Here is a 14788-nt window from a genome sequence, read left to right on the forward strand (position 1 = left end):
ACTAAATACAAATTGCCATTATTGATTTGTTAACTAAGAAAGTCTTTTTTATTATTGTTTTTTGTTTGTTTTGTTTGTAGACAGCGCTTTAGACAGGTCTAAAGTAAAGCTAAAAAGTGAAAAAAGCCAAATGTATGGCTGTGGTTTTTATCCTACAACTGGCCACTAGATGGTGCCTTCTCCTCTGGATAAAAAAAACCACAAAAAACAGGGAAACCAGAAAACAACGTTCTATTCTGAGGAATTATCTAAGAATGACAATTTGAAAAGAATGCTTGAATGAAGACATAGAACTTTGAGTGAAGAAATGCTCTTTCACCAAAAATATTCGAATAACTTGGACCTTCTTTCTAAATTAGGAGTAAGTCATTGACTTTAATGTGAATTTTAGGACTCTGACATTTTAGAACGTTCCACTGGGTGGTGCAAAGGCTTGTGTAACAAGAAAACACACACAACATAAGCCATTTCAAAATCTAACACCATGCAAGGTGTCACATTCAAATATTCCTGACACTTTATGCCCATGGCCCCACTTTTTTCCTTATTATCTCATTCCATATTAGATCTTTCTAAATAGTTATAGAAGCAGGGTTAACTCGATGTGTCTTTAATCATTAAGAACAATAATTATTTAACACTAATTATTTTCACTTGATGAAGCATCATTAAAATAGAACTATACACTAAAAGATATTTTGCATTGCTGATTATAAATGTGATCTCATTGCTCATGAATCATAACAATTAAAATAACCCCTGTATCTTCTAAAGCTTGTGAAGGTTGAAAAGAACATCAATTAAGTTTACTATGTCACTGAGGATAATGCCATCAAGCAATAAATTTTAATATTTTAAGAAGAAGAATAAAAAGGTATGAGCTCCTTGGTATTTTATATACATCAAATACTCACATCTTCTATCAGAAGTAATGATTCTGCATCTGATTTTCCTGGAAAGCGGATCTTCATGTCCTTGAGAACAAATAAGGTCTGACTTGTTAGATCGTCTTCTTGTTCTTTTGGTCTCAGTTGCCGCAAAGACTCACTCTTAAATTTGAAAGAATACAGATATTTGGAGGGGGTCTTATTTCATTGTGCCACTATAATCTGAAAGATATTTCTAGGTAAAAATGATGCGCTTTTAATTGAAAAAATAACAATGAAAAAGGAAGAAAATAATGGTTTTACATTTATTCTTAGCATTAAAATCTTAGGATTAAAAGGGTATGATTTCCCAAGAGTGTCTTTCACACTTCCACACAGTTGTATTTTATGTAGCTCAAAATACTGAAGCAAAAATACAAGTGTTTAAAAAAGACTTCCTGGTCAGTTTCATTTTCTACATATACCTTAGGCAATTCTTGATTAGAAAAAAAAGCATTCATTGTTACCCAGTGAAATTCATTCACTTATATTCTTCAGACTCTTCCCTTTGGAAGCAACATACACATTAAATAAACAAATTAAATAAGTCCCTGGTCTATGTGAAGGTACATGGAGATATCTATTTGAGCATTCACAAGTAAGCCTGGTTGCAAAATAAATTCATTGACTTCCTCAATACTGAATCTCTGGGATTTATGCTAAGTTATATATATATATATAAAACTAATACTATATGTTAACTTAATATACAGAAAACATTATAAACAATGCCATACTTCAGTGCTCTAAGGATAATTTACCAATAGTTTATTTTTTTAACCTATTAATCAATAGTCCCATTAAGGAAAATTTTCCATACAACAAATTTCCCCAAATTTACAGATATACTGTACAGTACGCTGCAAAATCACATATTTACTCAGATGATTTTCAACACAATTATCCTACTCCATCAGCAAATGGAAAATAAAATACTATTCTCAGTGTTCATCCTCAAGTTCTGTGATACAGTGAAGTCTGCCTTTTAAGAGTCCATACTCAGTTATAGGTGAAGAAAGATGAATAAACCCAAATTCCAGGAGACCATGAATTGAATTATAGAAAGGATCTAAAGTTCAATCTGTTCTCCTCCCAGCTAATCTCTTTGCCACTTAGATCCTAAGTACAGCGCTAATCTCAGGGGAGCAAAACAGAAGACTTACCATCGGAGAGTCAGTAGAGCTGGCATCATTACTTTGAGGCAGATGCCTCATGTAGGAGGAAGCACGGTTTAAAGAATGTGACCGAGACCCTGAAGCTGACCGGGATGATGATATCACTTGTTGAGCAGAAAAGGGGCGGTTGTCTGCACTGGATGATGATTGAGAAGAGATGGACCGAGGGCAACTGACTGAACGCCTTATGGAGCCTATGGATGATGGAGAGGAGGGATCGCACAGCAGCAGAGTTAGTAGAAGTTCTCCACTGTATTGGATCTATACAGAGTAATGAGTAGCAGGGTGGCAGTAAATGTCAAAGCATAGGCATCATCGTGAGAATATGAGTTTCGAGTTAATTCTTCAATTTAAGCAGTGAACTTGGTGCAGAACCCCTGTCATGTATAAAGAATGGCTATCATGAGAATAATACTTAAACGGTACTTTAATATTCTATTCTCAAAACATGACATAAAAGGAACAAAAGAAAGGAATGCTAACATGTATGGAGCACCTTCTATAAACCAGGCATCATGCTAGGTGCTTCACTTTTATTTTTGTTCTCACAGAAACCCTCCGAAGTACAAATCTCCATCACCTGGAGACTCAGAGAAAGAAATTTCTCAAGGTCACATGACAAGAAAGTTACCAAGCTCAGATTTAAATCTTGACTTAATGGCAGCAACCTCCCTCTTTCTATAATGTCATGATGCCACCTACTATCTTTGGACTAGACTGGTCACTTATTAGAATCTGTGTAGAGGTTAGAAATAGAATATTTTACAGCAGGATTCATAAGGGGAAATGGATAGGAGTCTATAGAATGGCCAGGATAAAGACCATTAAACATCTTCAACTATTAGGTCTGCATTCCTTATGCATTTTCTCATAAGTCTGGAAGGCCAGGTTTAAAACATACATATTATCAGGTAACTATTAAACCATTGCTGGAGACAGAGCAACAAAGGCTCAGAAATGTGTTTATAGCGTGATTGGACCGGTCCCTTTGTGGAGCCCTAGGATGAGGGAGGACAAGGCAAACAGAGAGAAGAGAAACAGAGGTTAAGAAAAGTCCTGCTTTGGAGGCAGCATCAGGAAGGGGTATCCGACTGAGCCTGGGCAACAGCAGTACCACACTGGACATCTGGGGATGAAAGAAGAATAACAGACACAATAGTGGACATTTGGGATCGAAGAAGGAATGAGAGACAGGAGAATGGAAGAGAGAGAAAATGGGAAAAGGAATAAAAGATGAAAGAGGAAAAAGGCAGCAGGAAAGGAAGGAGACAGAGAAGCTGGTTGGTTCCTCTCCTGAATACTTCCTTCCTATACACCGAAGCCCTGACTGAAGTGCTTACCCGTGACGAAAATGGGAGGGAACAAAACTTTAACTATTTCACAATTGTGTGGCTCACAGATACATTCAAGTCAAATGCCTAGAGAGATACACACATTTTTAAAAACAGGCGAGAATATGAAACAAAATGAGTGCCAGAGTGGGGAATACAATGAGAGAATATTTGGGCTTAAAAGAGAATGCACTCATCAGATCAACCATGAGGCACATTTTATACAATTCATGCAGAAATCTAGGACTTAACAAAAACTTTGAAATATAGAAGAATGGACTGTAGAGATCCTTAAGTCAACTCTTTTGTTTTCTATTTGCAGACCCTGAAAAGGGTTGTGGGATCCAGACCTAATCAAGGTCTGGTTGGAGAAGGAAGTGGGAGAGAATCCAGGTCTCCTCACACACAAGGGTTCATTTGGCCCAAGGTCTTTTTATTAAGTTCAGTAATTTCAGTTCCATAATTTTTCACATAACAACTAAATTAGAAGAAATTAACTTACTGGATGGTTGGATTAATCTGTAGTGGTTGGACTGTTTAAGATTATATGTAACTTGATTTTCTGTTTTCTTATTTTGGGACTCTTCTTTTTCATTTTCTTCTGATTCTGAGCTGCTGCTACTACCATAGCTGCTGTCACTACTGTAGTACTTCTGTCTTTTTGTGATCTCGGTACTCTCAGGCATGGAAGACAGAGGCTAAAATGGAAGGAAATGTGATATTTTGTTAGAATTCAAAAAGGCTCATTCACATGATTAATTACTATTTTTAATTTCCCACTTATGACTGCTACTTTTCACTTAAGCCTGAAAAATCCCCCCAAAGTACTATTACTCTAATGCTATCCACTAATTGTTCTGTTTCTGTGAAATATTCTTTCTTAAATAATACAGTTCAGTCATGATGAGGAAAATGCTGTTTATGCACGATTCAAATGAAGGACCAAAATATCCACAAAGAATAACAAAATAAAGAAAAAACATTTGAGATAAAAACATAAAAATCAAACATAGCTTTTCTTCATTCCATGAAGAGTGATTACTCATTACTCATCAAGACTCAGAGGTATACCTCTGTTGTATCCCTAATGTTCAAAATCACTCAACAAATATGTATTTGTGTGTGTGTGTGCACTTGTGAGAGAGAGAGAGAGAGAGAGGAGATAAGGAGGGGAAGGAGGGGCAAGGGAGGCAAAAGTAAAATAAAATAAGGAAGCAGCAGCCAGATAAACCACTATAAATAAAATAATCCACTATCAATAAAGTAGGCCACATCTTAAAACAGAGCCTATGAGCCTATGATGCACTCAGATAATATGCAACAAGAAGCAAGGTATTCCTCACATGTCTAATTTCTCTTTGGACATTTTTAGAAATAAAAATTTTTGTTAATTATCCACTTTTCCAAATTGGCCATGCACAAACTCACAGCTTTTCTTGGAGGATTCCTACCTCTGTTACATAGAATCTGGCCATAATGGAGCAACATTACTTTTCATTGCCCACACTACATTTTCAAAAAGGGATATAATGTAAAAATCAGTATGGCATAAATTTTTTAGAGGATAAGTGCCATGTAGAAGGGTAAATCTGTAAAGATGTAAAACGCCAGGCTATCATGTTCCAATATCTCCATCAGAATCACTTGTCTCCGAATCTCCCAATCAATGTGTTTCCAATGATGCCAGCTGAAGGAATAAAAGATAAGGAAAGTGGGATATCTTCACTTCAGAAAGAATGTGCACAACCAAGAGCACGACAGTTTTGTAACTTAGTCATTTTAAGAGACAATTACACATGCCACATGCCTCTTATTCCTCCTGGGGAAGGTTCCTGCAGTTGTATACTAGTTTCTTGTTCTCTGTTAAATCAAACAAAAATGCTTTGATGTTAGGATATACCATAATGAAATCCTTGGTTACCCTGAGATTTCACTGAAATAAGGTATATCCTCTCATGGAACAGTGTAGGATGAAAGACAAAGAAAGAAATAGCGTTTCACGAAGTGCCTGGAATACATAGTAAGCCAAAGCATAATGTTCTTGAAGTTACTGTCTTAGCAAAGGATGAAAAATAACCAAAGCGGGGAAGTAGTTTAATACACTAAGGTACCAACTTGTGTTTAAAAATATGTTCGCCTTTTGGTAGTCTAATATTTACTGAGCACTAACAATGTTCAAAGAGATATGCATAAAAACATTTACCAGTAACACAATCATCAAGCATTTTGATAGTCTTAGGGAATATGAATTCTAGAGGAAGGATGTTTCTTCAGAAGTCTAGCATACCCAGAAGAAACAGTGGCACAATCAGGCTTGCTAGTAGTGCCTTCCTTCAAGTAGGCAAACAGCTTTAAAGTTTCTTAAGGAGCTTGACTACATAATGAGTTACTTGATCCTATAAAGAATCACAAAGGGAAACGGATAGTTGAACCTTTGTGTCATATATGCATTTGGGATTTGTTAACTAATACACTGTTAAAGCAATAAGTAATAAGAAGTCACAGCAACATAAACTCCAAACAGTGCCGTAACTACAAAATGGAATTTGTAAACCGGTGTTGAGTTCTGACACAAACCATACCATTTATTTTTATGTCCAACTGTATTATGAACTGGCTCATATATTAAAATATATATAAATGGCACAAAGAATAATAAAACAAATACCAAGTACCTAGCACCTGGCTGAAGAACAATGCTAATACTTTATGTGATATTATTTACATAGCTAATTAATACTTCTTAGATCCTCGAATAAGTGAAAAGTTATTTCTCCCAAGTTTAATTTAACCTTGATAACCTTCAATTGTTCTACCAGTAAAGACACTGGAAATCAGTGTTTGACATGTGATAACAATCCTCTAAAAAGGAAAGGCTGCTTTGAAGTTTGGCTCACTCCAGACCCTCAGTATACCTAAGGTTAGAAGTTATAAAAATACTTTTACTTCAGACTGATTATGCAGTTTTCAACACTTCGAAATATTTCTGGTGTTAATGACTATAGGAACTAACCAATTCATTTCATTTCAACGAATACATTGTTAGTTCCTACTATTTGCCTGGAATAAGAGGGGTTGAAAAATACACAGTGTGAGTTCTGCCCTCTAGGAGGTTATATTTTTATTTGGATGATAAGCCTTATTTGATGAAGCAAAGGAAAATATAAGACAGTAGAAGACTGACTTAGAGCCTTTGCATTTGCCAATCTGCCATGAATATTGTGCCCCCAGGTTGCCTCACATCTGGTTTGCCAAATTGCTAAATAATTAATATACAAAGTTTAGAGACTTTTCAATGTTTTCCAAAATGAAGCAATAACTCATGAAGGTATTCGCTTTTACAGATACTCTAAAAAAATATTTGTTCCAAAGGAATTATCAACAACATCTTCTACAGTTCTTTGATATAGAATACATAATTCAGAAGAACAGTGTCTGACATTCAAGGTCTCTGGTCTTCATCAGATATGCATCTTTTACCAGGTTCATCTTGCACCAATTTACTCTCCAAGAACCTTCCACCGGAGTCATACCAAATTCCTTGTCATTTCTCCAACACCCTAGGCAGCATCATACCTCCATGTCTTTACCTTTAATGTTCAATTCAAATGGCACTGCCTTTATGAAGCCATCCATAATCTACCAATCCCTTTCTTCTCTATGTTACTGTAGCACTTCCCACTCCCTTAATTACAGTACTTGCCACAATATACCCTGGTTTTTGGTTCACCTATCTGCCCTTCCACTAGTCAGTGAGGTCCTTGTGGACACATTCAACAAATTTAACTAATGGTTTTGAGAACCTACTAAGTGCCAGATGCTGTGCTAGGTGCTAGAGATGTAAAGATGAAATACACCTCCTATCCTCAAGGAACTTACAAGCTCGTAATAAGGCAAGCATGCAAACAATTATTTGTCACAGCTGCTCTATAAAAGTGTCATTTGTGGTACAGCAATAGAAGGAGGGGACAGAAGATCTACGTCCAACTAGGAGAATGAGGGAAGATTTCACAAAAGCAGCAATGGTTCAGCTGGATTAGGAGGGGGGTCTCTAATCAATCAAGCAATGAATCAATTATTCTTTTAATAGGCAAGCATTCCAGGCGTATAGAAAAAGCATGAAAGCATGACAGAGCATGATGTATGTGAGGACATAGTAATAGTTCAGTATTGCTGAAATGTAAAGTGAAAAAAAGCAGAATGAAAAAACTTTCCAAGACTTTACAAATTCAACTCTTTCCTACTCTACTAGCAAGGACTTTGACACATAACAAAAGAACATGTGGATGTCATCACCACAGAGCAGATGAAGGTAAAGCAAACACCTGCCTATTTTTGCCAGCATGACAGCTTTCTATGTCTTCCTAGAAACTGTAAATACTTTTCCTTACAAAATTTCAATATTGCCCTGCCATCAAAAGATGGGGCTCCCCATTAGGATCTCTGGAGTCATGATTTGCCTGATCTATAATGCTACATTTCTCTAATAATTATATGTTTGGAGATAGGAAAACATAATACTGAGTATAGAATGAGGGTACCAGTTCTAGGTCCTGCTTGGCCCTGACTCACAGGGCTTTCACTCGATGAGGGAAAGAGTCAGAAAATGAGGAAAACTATCAAAACAAAACAAAGCTTCTCCTGAGTATAAGAAAGCATGATCTTCCCAATTCTATCTTCACTGGAAACATAGTCCACAGAGTTCCTTGAAAGTGGCATCAGTCATTCTTACAGTGAGAAATACGAAGGGAAAATCAACTGTCCTTAGTAGAGTCTACTCATATTAAGGAAGATAAAGGTACTGCACCTTTGGTCCTCGAGACTTGGCAGTTTTGCCCATCAACTTTTCGTCATCAATTTCACATTGTTCCAGAAGATCCAAAATATCTTCCTCCTTAAAAAATATTTAATTAAAATCGTGATCACTAATGGACTCCAGAATTAATTAAAAGATTATTAATCTTGTGTACAAGGATTCCGAACAGTATTTAACAAAGATTGCTCAGATCAAATGAGAAATAAAAGTTCATGGCAAACCCTCTTAAAGAAACTTTCACTAAAACCTGGCAATAAAAATAATACTTAGCTGAAATCTATTATGTATTGATTACCATAAACAAATATATCCTTATGTTCTAGTATACTATTAAAATCTTAGAATACAATACTTCAATAAATTAGCCTATTGGACACTTTAAAATTTCTAAAAGTTCACTCTAATTTTTCCAGACCGCAATTTCATCAATCATTGCTGTATCAATTAGTGCAAAATAATATTACAACTGCAGACAGAACACTGATGATTGGCCTAATAGTTTCATTTAGAACAATCTAATGTTAGTATTTAGGTAATAGGCACAATTTAATAAAACTTTTAAATTTTTAACTATTGCACACAAGTATCTTTAGAACTTTATGAAAGGTTTTCACTCTATAGGCCTAACACCTTTTCTCATGCTCTTCTAGAGTCACTTTGAGGTCAAAGGGTAAAGTTATAAAAGCATACACCCGAGTGGATGTTGAGCAAACCAGAGCAATAGGAGTACAACAGCTTTACTAAACGAGGTAGAGTTAACTGCTTTCATTGAGTTATTTATTCAACCTATAAAAATATCACATCTTCATTTATATATTTATGATTTATATCTGTGTTTCTTTTTTTAAAACAAGGGTTTCAGAGAAACTAGAAATCTCACTATGCAGTGGAAATCTGTAAAATAGGTTACTCTTCATCCCAATCTAAGATTTAGCTATTAAAATATCAAAAGATTCTTAATATAAAGTTTGATTAATCAATAATCCTACAAAGGATTCCAAAGACAGCAGCACAAGACAGTTGAAAAGTAAGGAGTTTTGCTTCTGTTTAGGAGAAAGAAGGTCATATAGACAGCATTTTCATCCTAAGAGCTAAAAAAAGATGATAAACTAAATAATCATATTTTTTAAGACATTAGAAAGCTGTGGATAAAAGTAGTGTAAAAGGAATTATACCAGAGAGGGAAAAGTTCTCCCTAGGTGAGCAGAGATAAGTGGTCACTTTCTGCTTTACATTCATTTGTCAGGTCTGGACACATATGAGCAGAGATTATGTCTATAATAGAGAGATTCTGTGGGGGTAAAGAGAATCCAATGGAGTTTTCAAAGGTCATGTGGGCTACTGAGACATCTAGAAGAGCCCCACAGAGCTGGTTCTCTTTGCCTGCTGGGTCTTTCCAATAGCAATTTTAGGTGAGTATGTAGTAGAATAGGAGGATAGAAGCATGGATGGAAAACCAGAACTAAAGAGAAGCTCACGCGCTGCAACAAAGAGCTCGCGCTGCAACGAAAGATCCCGCATGCCTCAATGAAGACCCACGTGCTGCAACTAAGACCCGCCGCAGCCAAAAAAATTAAATAAATAAATAAATAAATATTTTAAAATAAATTAAATAAATAAATAAAACTCTATAACCATCGTCTGTAGTGTACACATTATTTTCAAGTAGACTTGGACATTCACTAATATAAGTACCATATTGAGTTAAAGCAAGTCTCAATTTATTTTACAAGACTGAAATCAGAATATGTTTTCTAACACCAATGAACTAAACTAGAAACTTTACCAAAAATAAAACTAGAACTTTTTAAATGTATGGAAATTAAGCAACAAACTTCTAAGTAACCAAAATAAAAATCAAAAAATAATTTGAAATGCAGTTAGTAAAAATACAATATATAAAAATGCTAGATATAAGGGTAATATACAAAAATAATCAGGTGTTTACATCCTGGCAACAAATTAAAAATAAAAAAATTTACAAACAATATTACCAACAACAGCAGCAAAAACATCAAATACTTAAAAATAAATTTAATGAAAGATGTGCAAAAACTATAAACTGAAAACTACCAACATAGCAGAGTTATTAAAGATCCAAGTAGATGGAGAGATATGCCATATTAATGGACCGGAAGACTCAGTATTGTTAATTCCCCAGAAGTTGTTTTGTAGATTCCTCAGTCCAAATTAAAATCCCAGCAGCCTTTTTTTGTAATTAAAAAATTAATCAAAATTTAGAATCAAACTGATTCTAAAATTTGTATGAAAGCATAAAAGGACCTAGAAAAGCCAAAAGAGTTTTAAAAAGAATAAATTTGAGGACTCACACTACCTAGTTTTGAGACTCATTATAAAACAACAGTAATGAAGACTGTGTGAGTGTTATATAAGAAGAGGCTCCCAGTTCAATGGAATGGGGCAGGCAAAGTGGTGACATTTATACTAGATTTTGAAGAATCAAATTGAGACTTGAAGCCTATTTATTATGTGCCAACGTACTTTAAACAGACTATTTTAATTAACCTCAATTTTATTTTCACAACCTGTCAAGTATAATTTTAATACTACTATTTTAGTGATCTGACTGATCAAATAGGTTAATGTAAGTTTACAAAATTAACATGTGGGGGAGCTGGAATTTGAATGTAGGTCTATCTGGCTCCAGAATCCTTAGGATTTCTAGGAGCAGAGTGATGGGAAGATGCAACAGAGGCTGCATCCAGAGGAGAGAGAAATGACATTGTAGAACAGGTAGAGGAAAAGGAACAAAGGTCTCTCACTGTCTGGGGTCAGGAAAAACAAAAAGACCACAGAACATAATTCTAATGGTGGAAATACTTGCATATGTCAAAAGAGGGAAATTTAAAGGAAAAGAGCATTGGGGTATACAGTATTCCTTCTGCTTCTGTCCCTTAGGCCTAGCCAGCTTGAAAATGGCTTTATATCCTCCTGTTGCAGAATTTTAGTGAAAAGATCACAGCAAAATCTATCTATAATAAACTTTATCATGATTTTTGAATCACTCAATAAAACAGGGTATCCAAGATACTGGAGGTATCACTCTAGGGAGATTTCCAGTAATATAAAATATAAACAATTTTAATAGGTCTGTGTGATGGAATGAAGAATACAAGAAAGGGTAAGTATGTGAGTAAATATGAATACTTAGAAAACTATTAAAGACCACTGACTGTTTAGACAACAAATAAAAACTTATTTGTCCAATGGAACATTAGCAAGCATGATGCTAGCAGAGGCTTGATTAGTTCCTGCACTCTGGGCTTGTCCTCTTGAAATGCTCCATTTTGGAACCCTGAGCTATCGTATTAAGAGATCCAGTTACCCTCCTTACATGGTCATGTAGAGAGAAAGAGACACCCAGCCTGCTCCCCAGATGTTCCAGCTATCTCATCTGATGCACCAGACACAGGAGTGAAGCCTTCTTGGATTTCCATCCCCAGTTGAGTTGATAAATGCAAATATGTGATTCACACCAAGCTAGCTCAGCAGAAGAACCACTCAACTGAGCCCAGCCAAGACTGCGGAATAATGAGCAAATAAACGCAATGGCTTATTATACTGCAAAAGATAACTAACAGACCTTTTAGTAAGGCAAATAGATTACCCTGTGTGTGTGTTTCAATTACTTCTCATATGCCAGGTCTATGCAGTATCAGGAAAAAATTATTGTATAACTTTAGTTACAATCTAACTATGTAACAATATAGTTACATAGTTAACTATATTGTTAACTATGTAACTCATAGTTATATCTCATTATCAAACAATGAGAACATCACAAACCACTAGGTTATTTCAATCTATTTTTTTATTCAGTTATGTATACATAACTGTAATAAAACATTTATTACAATAGATTATAACATAATATCAACATTCTCTACTGCTTAACTTGTCTTGTTAAAAGACATCTTATTTATGAAATCATTTGGTTGGTTATGAAACATTACCAACTGTTAAAATGGAAGGAAAGTGCATCTTAAAAGTAAAATGTTTTTATATGTGGAACTAAGATGGCTTGTTTATAAAGACATATTGTGTGGCTTCATTCTTTTATTTCTTTATAAACATTCATCCCTTTACCTTCATCCTTTTCAAAGGATTATTCAGCTCTCGCTGGAATGAAGCTGCTCTTCCTGAAAGGAAGGTCTGAAAGGCAACAGCCAACAAATTTTCATACTTTTCAAGTAGTGTTTTATCTTCAGGAGGATAAATTCGCCTACAATAAAATCAGATAAACCAGCTTGTTTAAAAAAAGCTACCATAGCACAAGAGTTAAGGTCAACTACATAGATAATTCTTGACCATCTACTCTGTCAGTCACTTTACTAGGTGCTAGAAATAAAGATGAATATAGTTACAAGAAATCCATAAATTTTCGTTTGTTACCAATACAAACTGAAGTTTATCTAGAGAATTATCATTAAACAATGCAGTTCCAGAAGGCACAGTATAAAGGTTTGGTCAAGGGCAGGTGGTTGAAGAAGAATTGCAATTGGGCATATTGAGAAATATAGAACTTTACTGGAGAGAATTTAGGTGATGAGGGATAATTTGAGAAGTTTTAGACTCAGTGTGATTATTGATGTATACAAGAATGTAGGGATTAATCCTAATGATCTTTTGAGGGGTGGTGGAATTTGTCTCTCTGGTGGAGAGAATTAGGCAGACGTAGGGTGAGAGGAATGTGTTCTCATCATCACTGTTGATAGTGTTAAGGCCGGAAAGAACATCTTATCAGGAGTGCGGGAAGCTCTATGACATCAAATCCTCCTAATTCTGCTGGGTCAATGTCAAAGCTTGGGAGGAGGGGCTGTCTTTCCAAGAACACAAAGAGCTTAGGGGGTCCCCTTTTCTCCTGTCAAAGGTGATACTGTGGAGGAGGTACAGTTCTGTACAGTCCAAACCCCTTTCTATTGTCTCACACCTGCCTCCTCCAAACATTTTCATTATTTGCCTGGTTTCTGATATATTTGAACTTAAAACAAAGTACAGCAACCACTCTGAACTGACAGAAAGAATACTAAGAGACCTGAAACCTGACTTTTTCAAAATAGTGCATTATAATTAAATAAGGTCACACGATAACATCAGCCTGAAAAGACTTCACACAGCCACCCCAGGAGCTCTCCCCAAATCTGAACCATCTACTTGCTAACTATCTTTTCTTTCTGGAAATAAATTAAACAAAAAGCACTTTCTCAGAATGAAATAAACAGTGCTTAAAATAAGCCTAAAAGTTAAAAAATGCAGACACTTCTGTTTCGACACTTCACTTCTTCAATCTATTAAAAAAAAAAAAGCATAGTTACCTGTAATTCCCCATGTGTCGATTTTCATGTTCTTCTTTCGAGATCTGCTTCCGTACCTGAGCGAGTCTCTCCTTCTAGAAATGAAGAAATTTTACAAATAAAACCTGAAAAATGAATTATGCAATTCAAATTGCAGGTACATTGTTAAATTTTCCATACCAACTCTTCTTTCCGCTTCTCCAACTGATGTCTCTGCTGTTCTGAGTCTGAGGAACCCGGTAAAAGCCTTTTGATTGAATTTTGACCATAAAGCCTCCTTTGAGCCTCAGCTTTTTGTTTAGCCAAGTTTCTCCTTTTATCACTGGTCCTAAAATATAGAACACAAGACCATATTCAAGAATTCAAATAAGCTCTAACCTTATCCCTGTGAGAATCAGCAGAAGAGGGGAGCCAGTGGGGATAAGAATCAGTGTTTATTAAATTTATATATTCACATACGTTATATTCACCTAGTCATTCATCAAATATGGATCTCCATACAGTAAATAGAAGTTCTGAAGGTAACAAGATAAAATGGAGACAGTATAGCAACTTACTATCAATACAACCTTAGGTCATATAACTGCTGGGTCTGTTTTCCCATCCATTAAATGCTAACAGTATCATTTCCCTCCTAGAGTTCTTATAGAGATTAACTTGGGGTAACATTAATAGGTCCTTAATAAATGTTGTTTCCTTTCCCTTCCTTCAACCAGTGCCCTTTATATTTAAGCATTCTCACTTATACTGACCACTCTTCAGCATATTTTCAATTCAGATTGAAATCTCAGCCGAACAATCATTGCTTAATTGAAAGCATCTGCATAGTCCTTCTCATTTTTGCCCAACAATGCAAATTTACTCATAGCGGTCTGGTTTTTATTGGAAAATTCCTGTTGTGAGATTGCTTTCCTCTGAACTTGTTTTCTCTCTCTTCTCTCCCATGTAGCTGGTACGATCAGATAAGCCTGAGGTCTCTTCTCCTCTCTCCCTCCAACTTACACTCTTATATACCAATCTTAAAGATCTAGCAGGAACAGGGTGGACTCTAGAGAAAAAAGGAAAGGCAAAGCCAATTTTGCCCTCAGCCATAGGAAAAAATAGAGTTCTTATTCTTGAGCTTACATTTCATTGCCTTGCAATGTCATTAGCCTGGTAGGACCCAGATGAAGGTGTAAACCAAAGGAAAGGGTACAAGGAGGCCAAATGGCCAGCTTCTAGTGTG

At 35.6% G+C, this 14788-nt stretch overlaps 1 protein-coding gene across 1 annotated transcript in view; it reads right to left on the reverse strand.

The window, feature by feature from the left end:
- The window catches only part of TTLL7 (tubulin tyrosine ligase like 7), a 153955-nt gene that overhangs the window by 36729 nt on the left and 102438 nt on the right, over nucleotides 1-14788 (reverse strand). Inside the window, exons 11-17 of the mRNA XM_057553568.1 lie at nucleotides 13744-13891; nucleotides 13585-13658; nucleotides 12356-12491; nucleotides 8240-8326; nucleotides 3935-4130; nucleotides 2090-2295; nucleotides 915-1049 (exon numbers count right to left, since the gene is read on the reverse strand). Of these exons, the coding sequence (XP_057409551.1) occupies nucleotides 915-1049; nucleotides 2090-2295; nucleotides 3935-4130; nucleotides 8240-8326; nucleotides 12356-12491; nucleotides 13585-13658; nucleotides 13744-13891 (982 nt within the window). The remainder of the gene's footprint in view (nucleotides 1-914; nucleotides 1050-2089; nucleotides 2296-3934; nucleotides 4131-8239; nucleotides 8327-12355; nucleotides 12492-13584; nucleotides 13659-13743; nucleotides 13892-14788) is intronic.

The sequence above is a fragment of the Balaenoptera acutorostrata genome, chromosome 1 (assembly GCF_949987535.1).
Source record: "Balaenoptera acutorostrata chromosome 1, mBalAcu1.1, whole genome shotgun sequence".
In the NCBI taxonomy this organism is placed as follows: Eukaryota; Metazoa; Chordata; class Mammalia; order Artiodactyla; family Balaenopteridae; genus Balaenoptera; species Balaenoptera acutorostrata.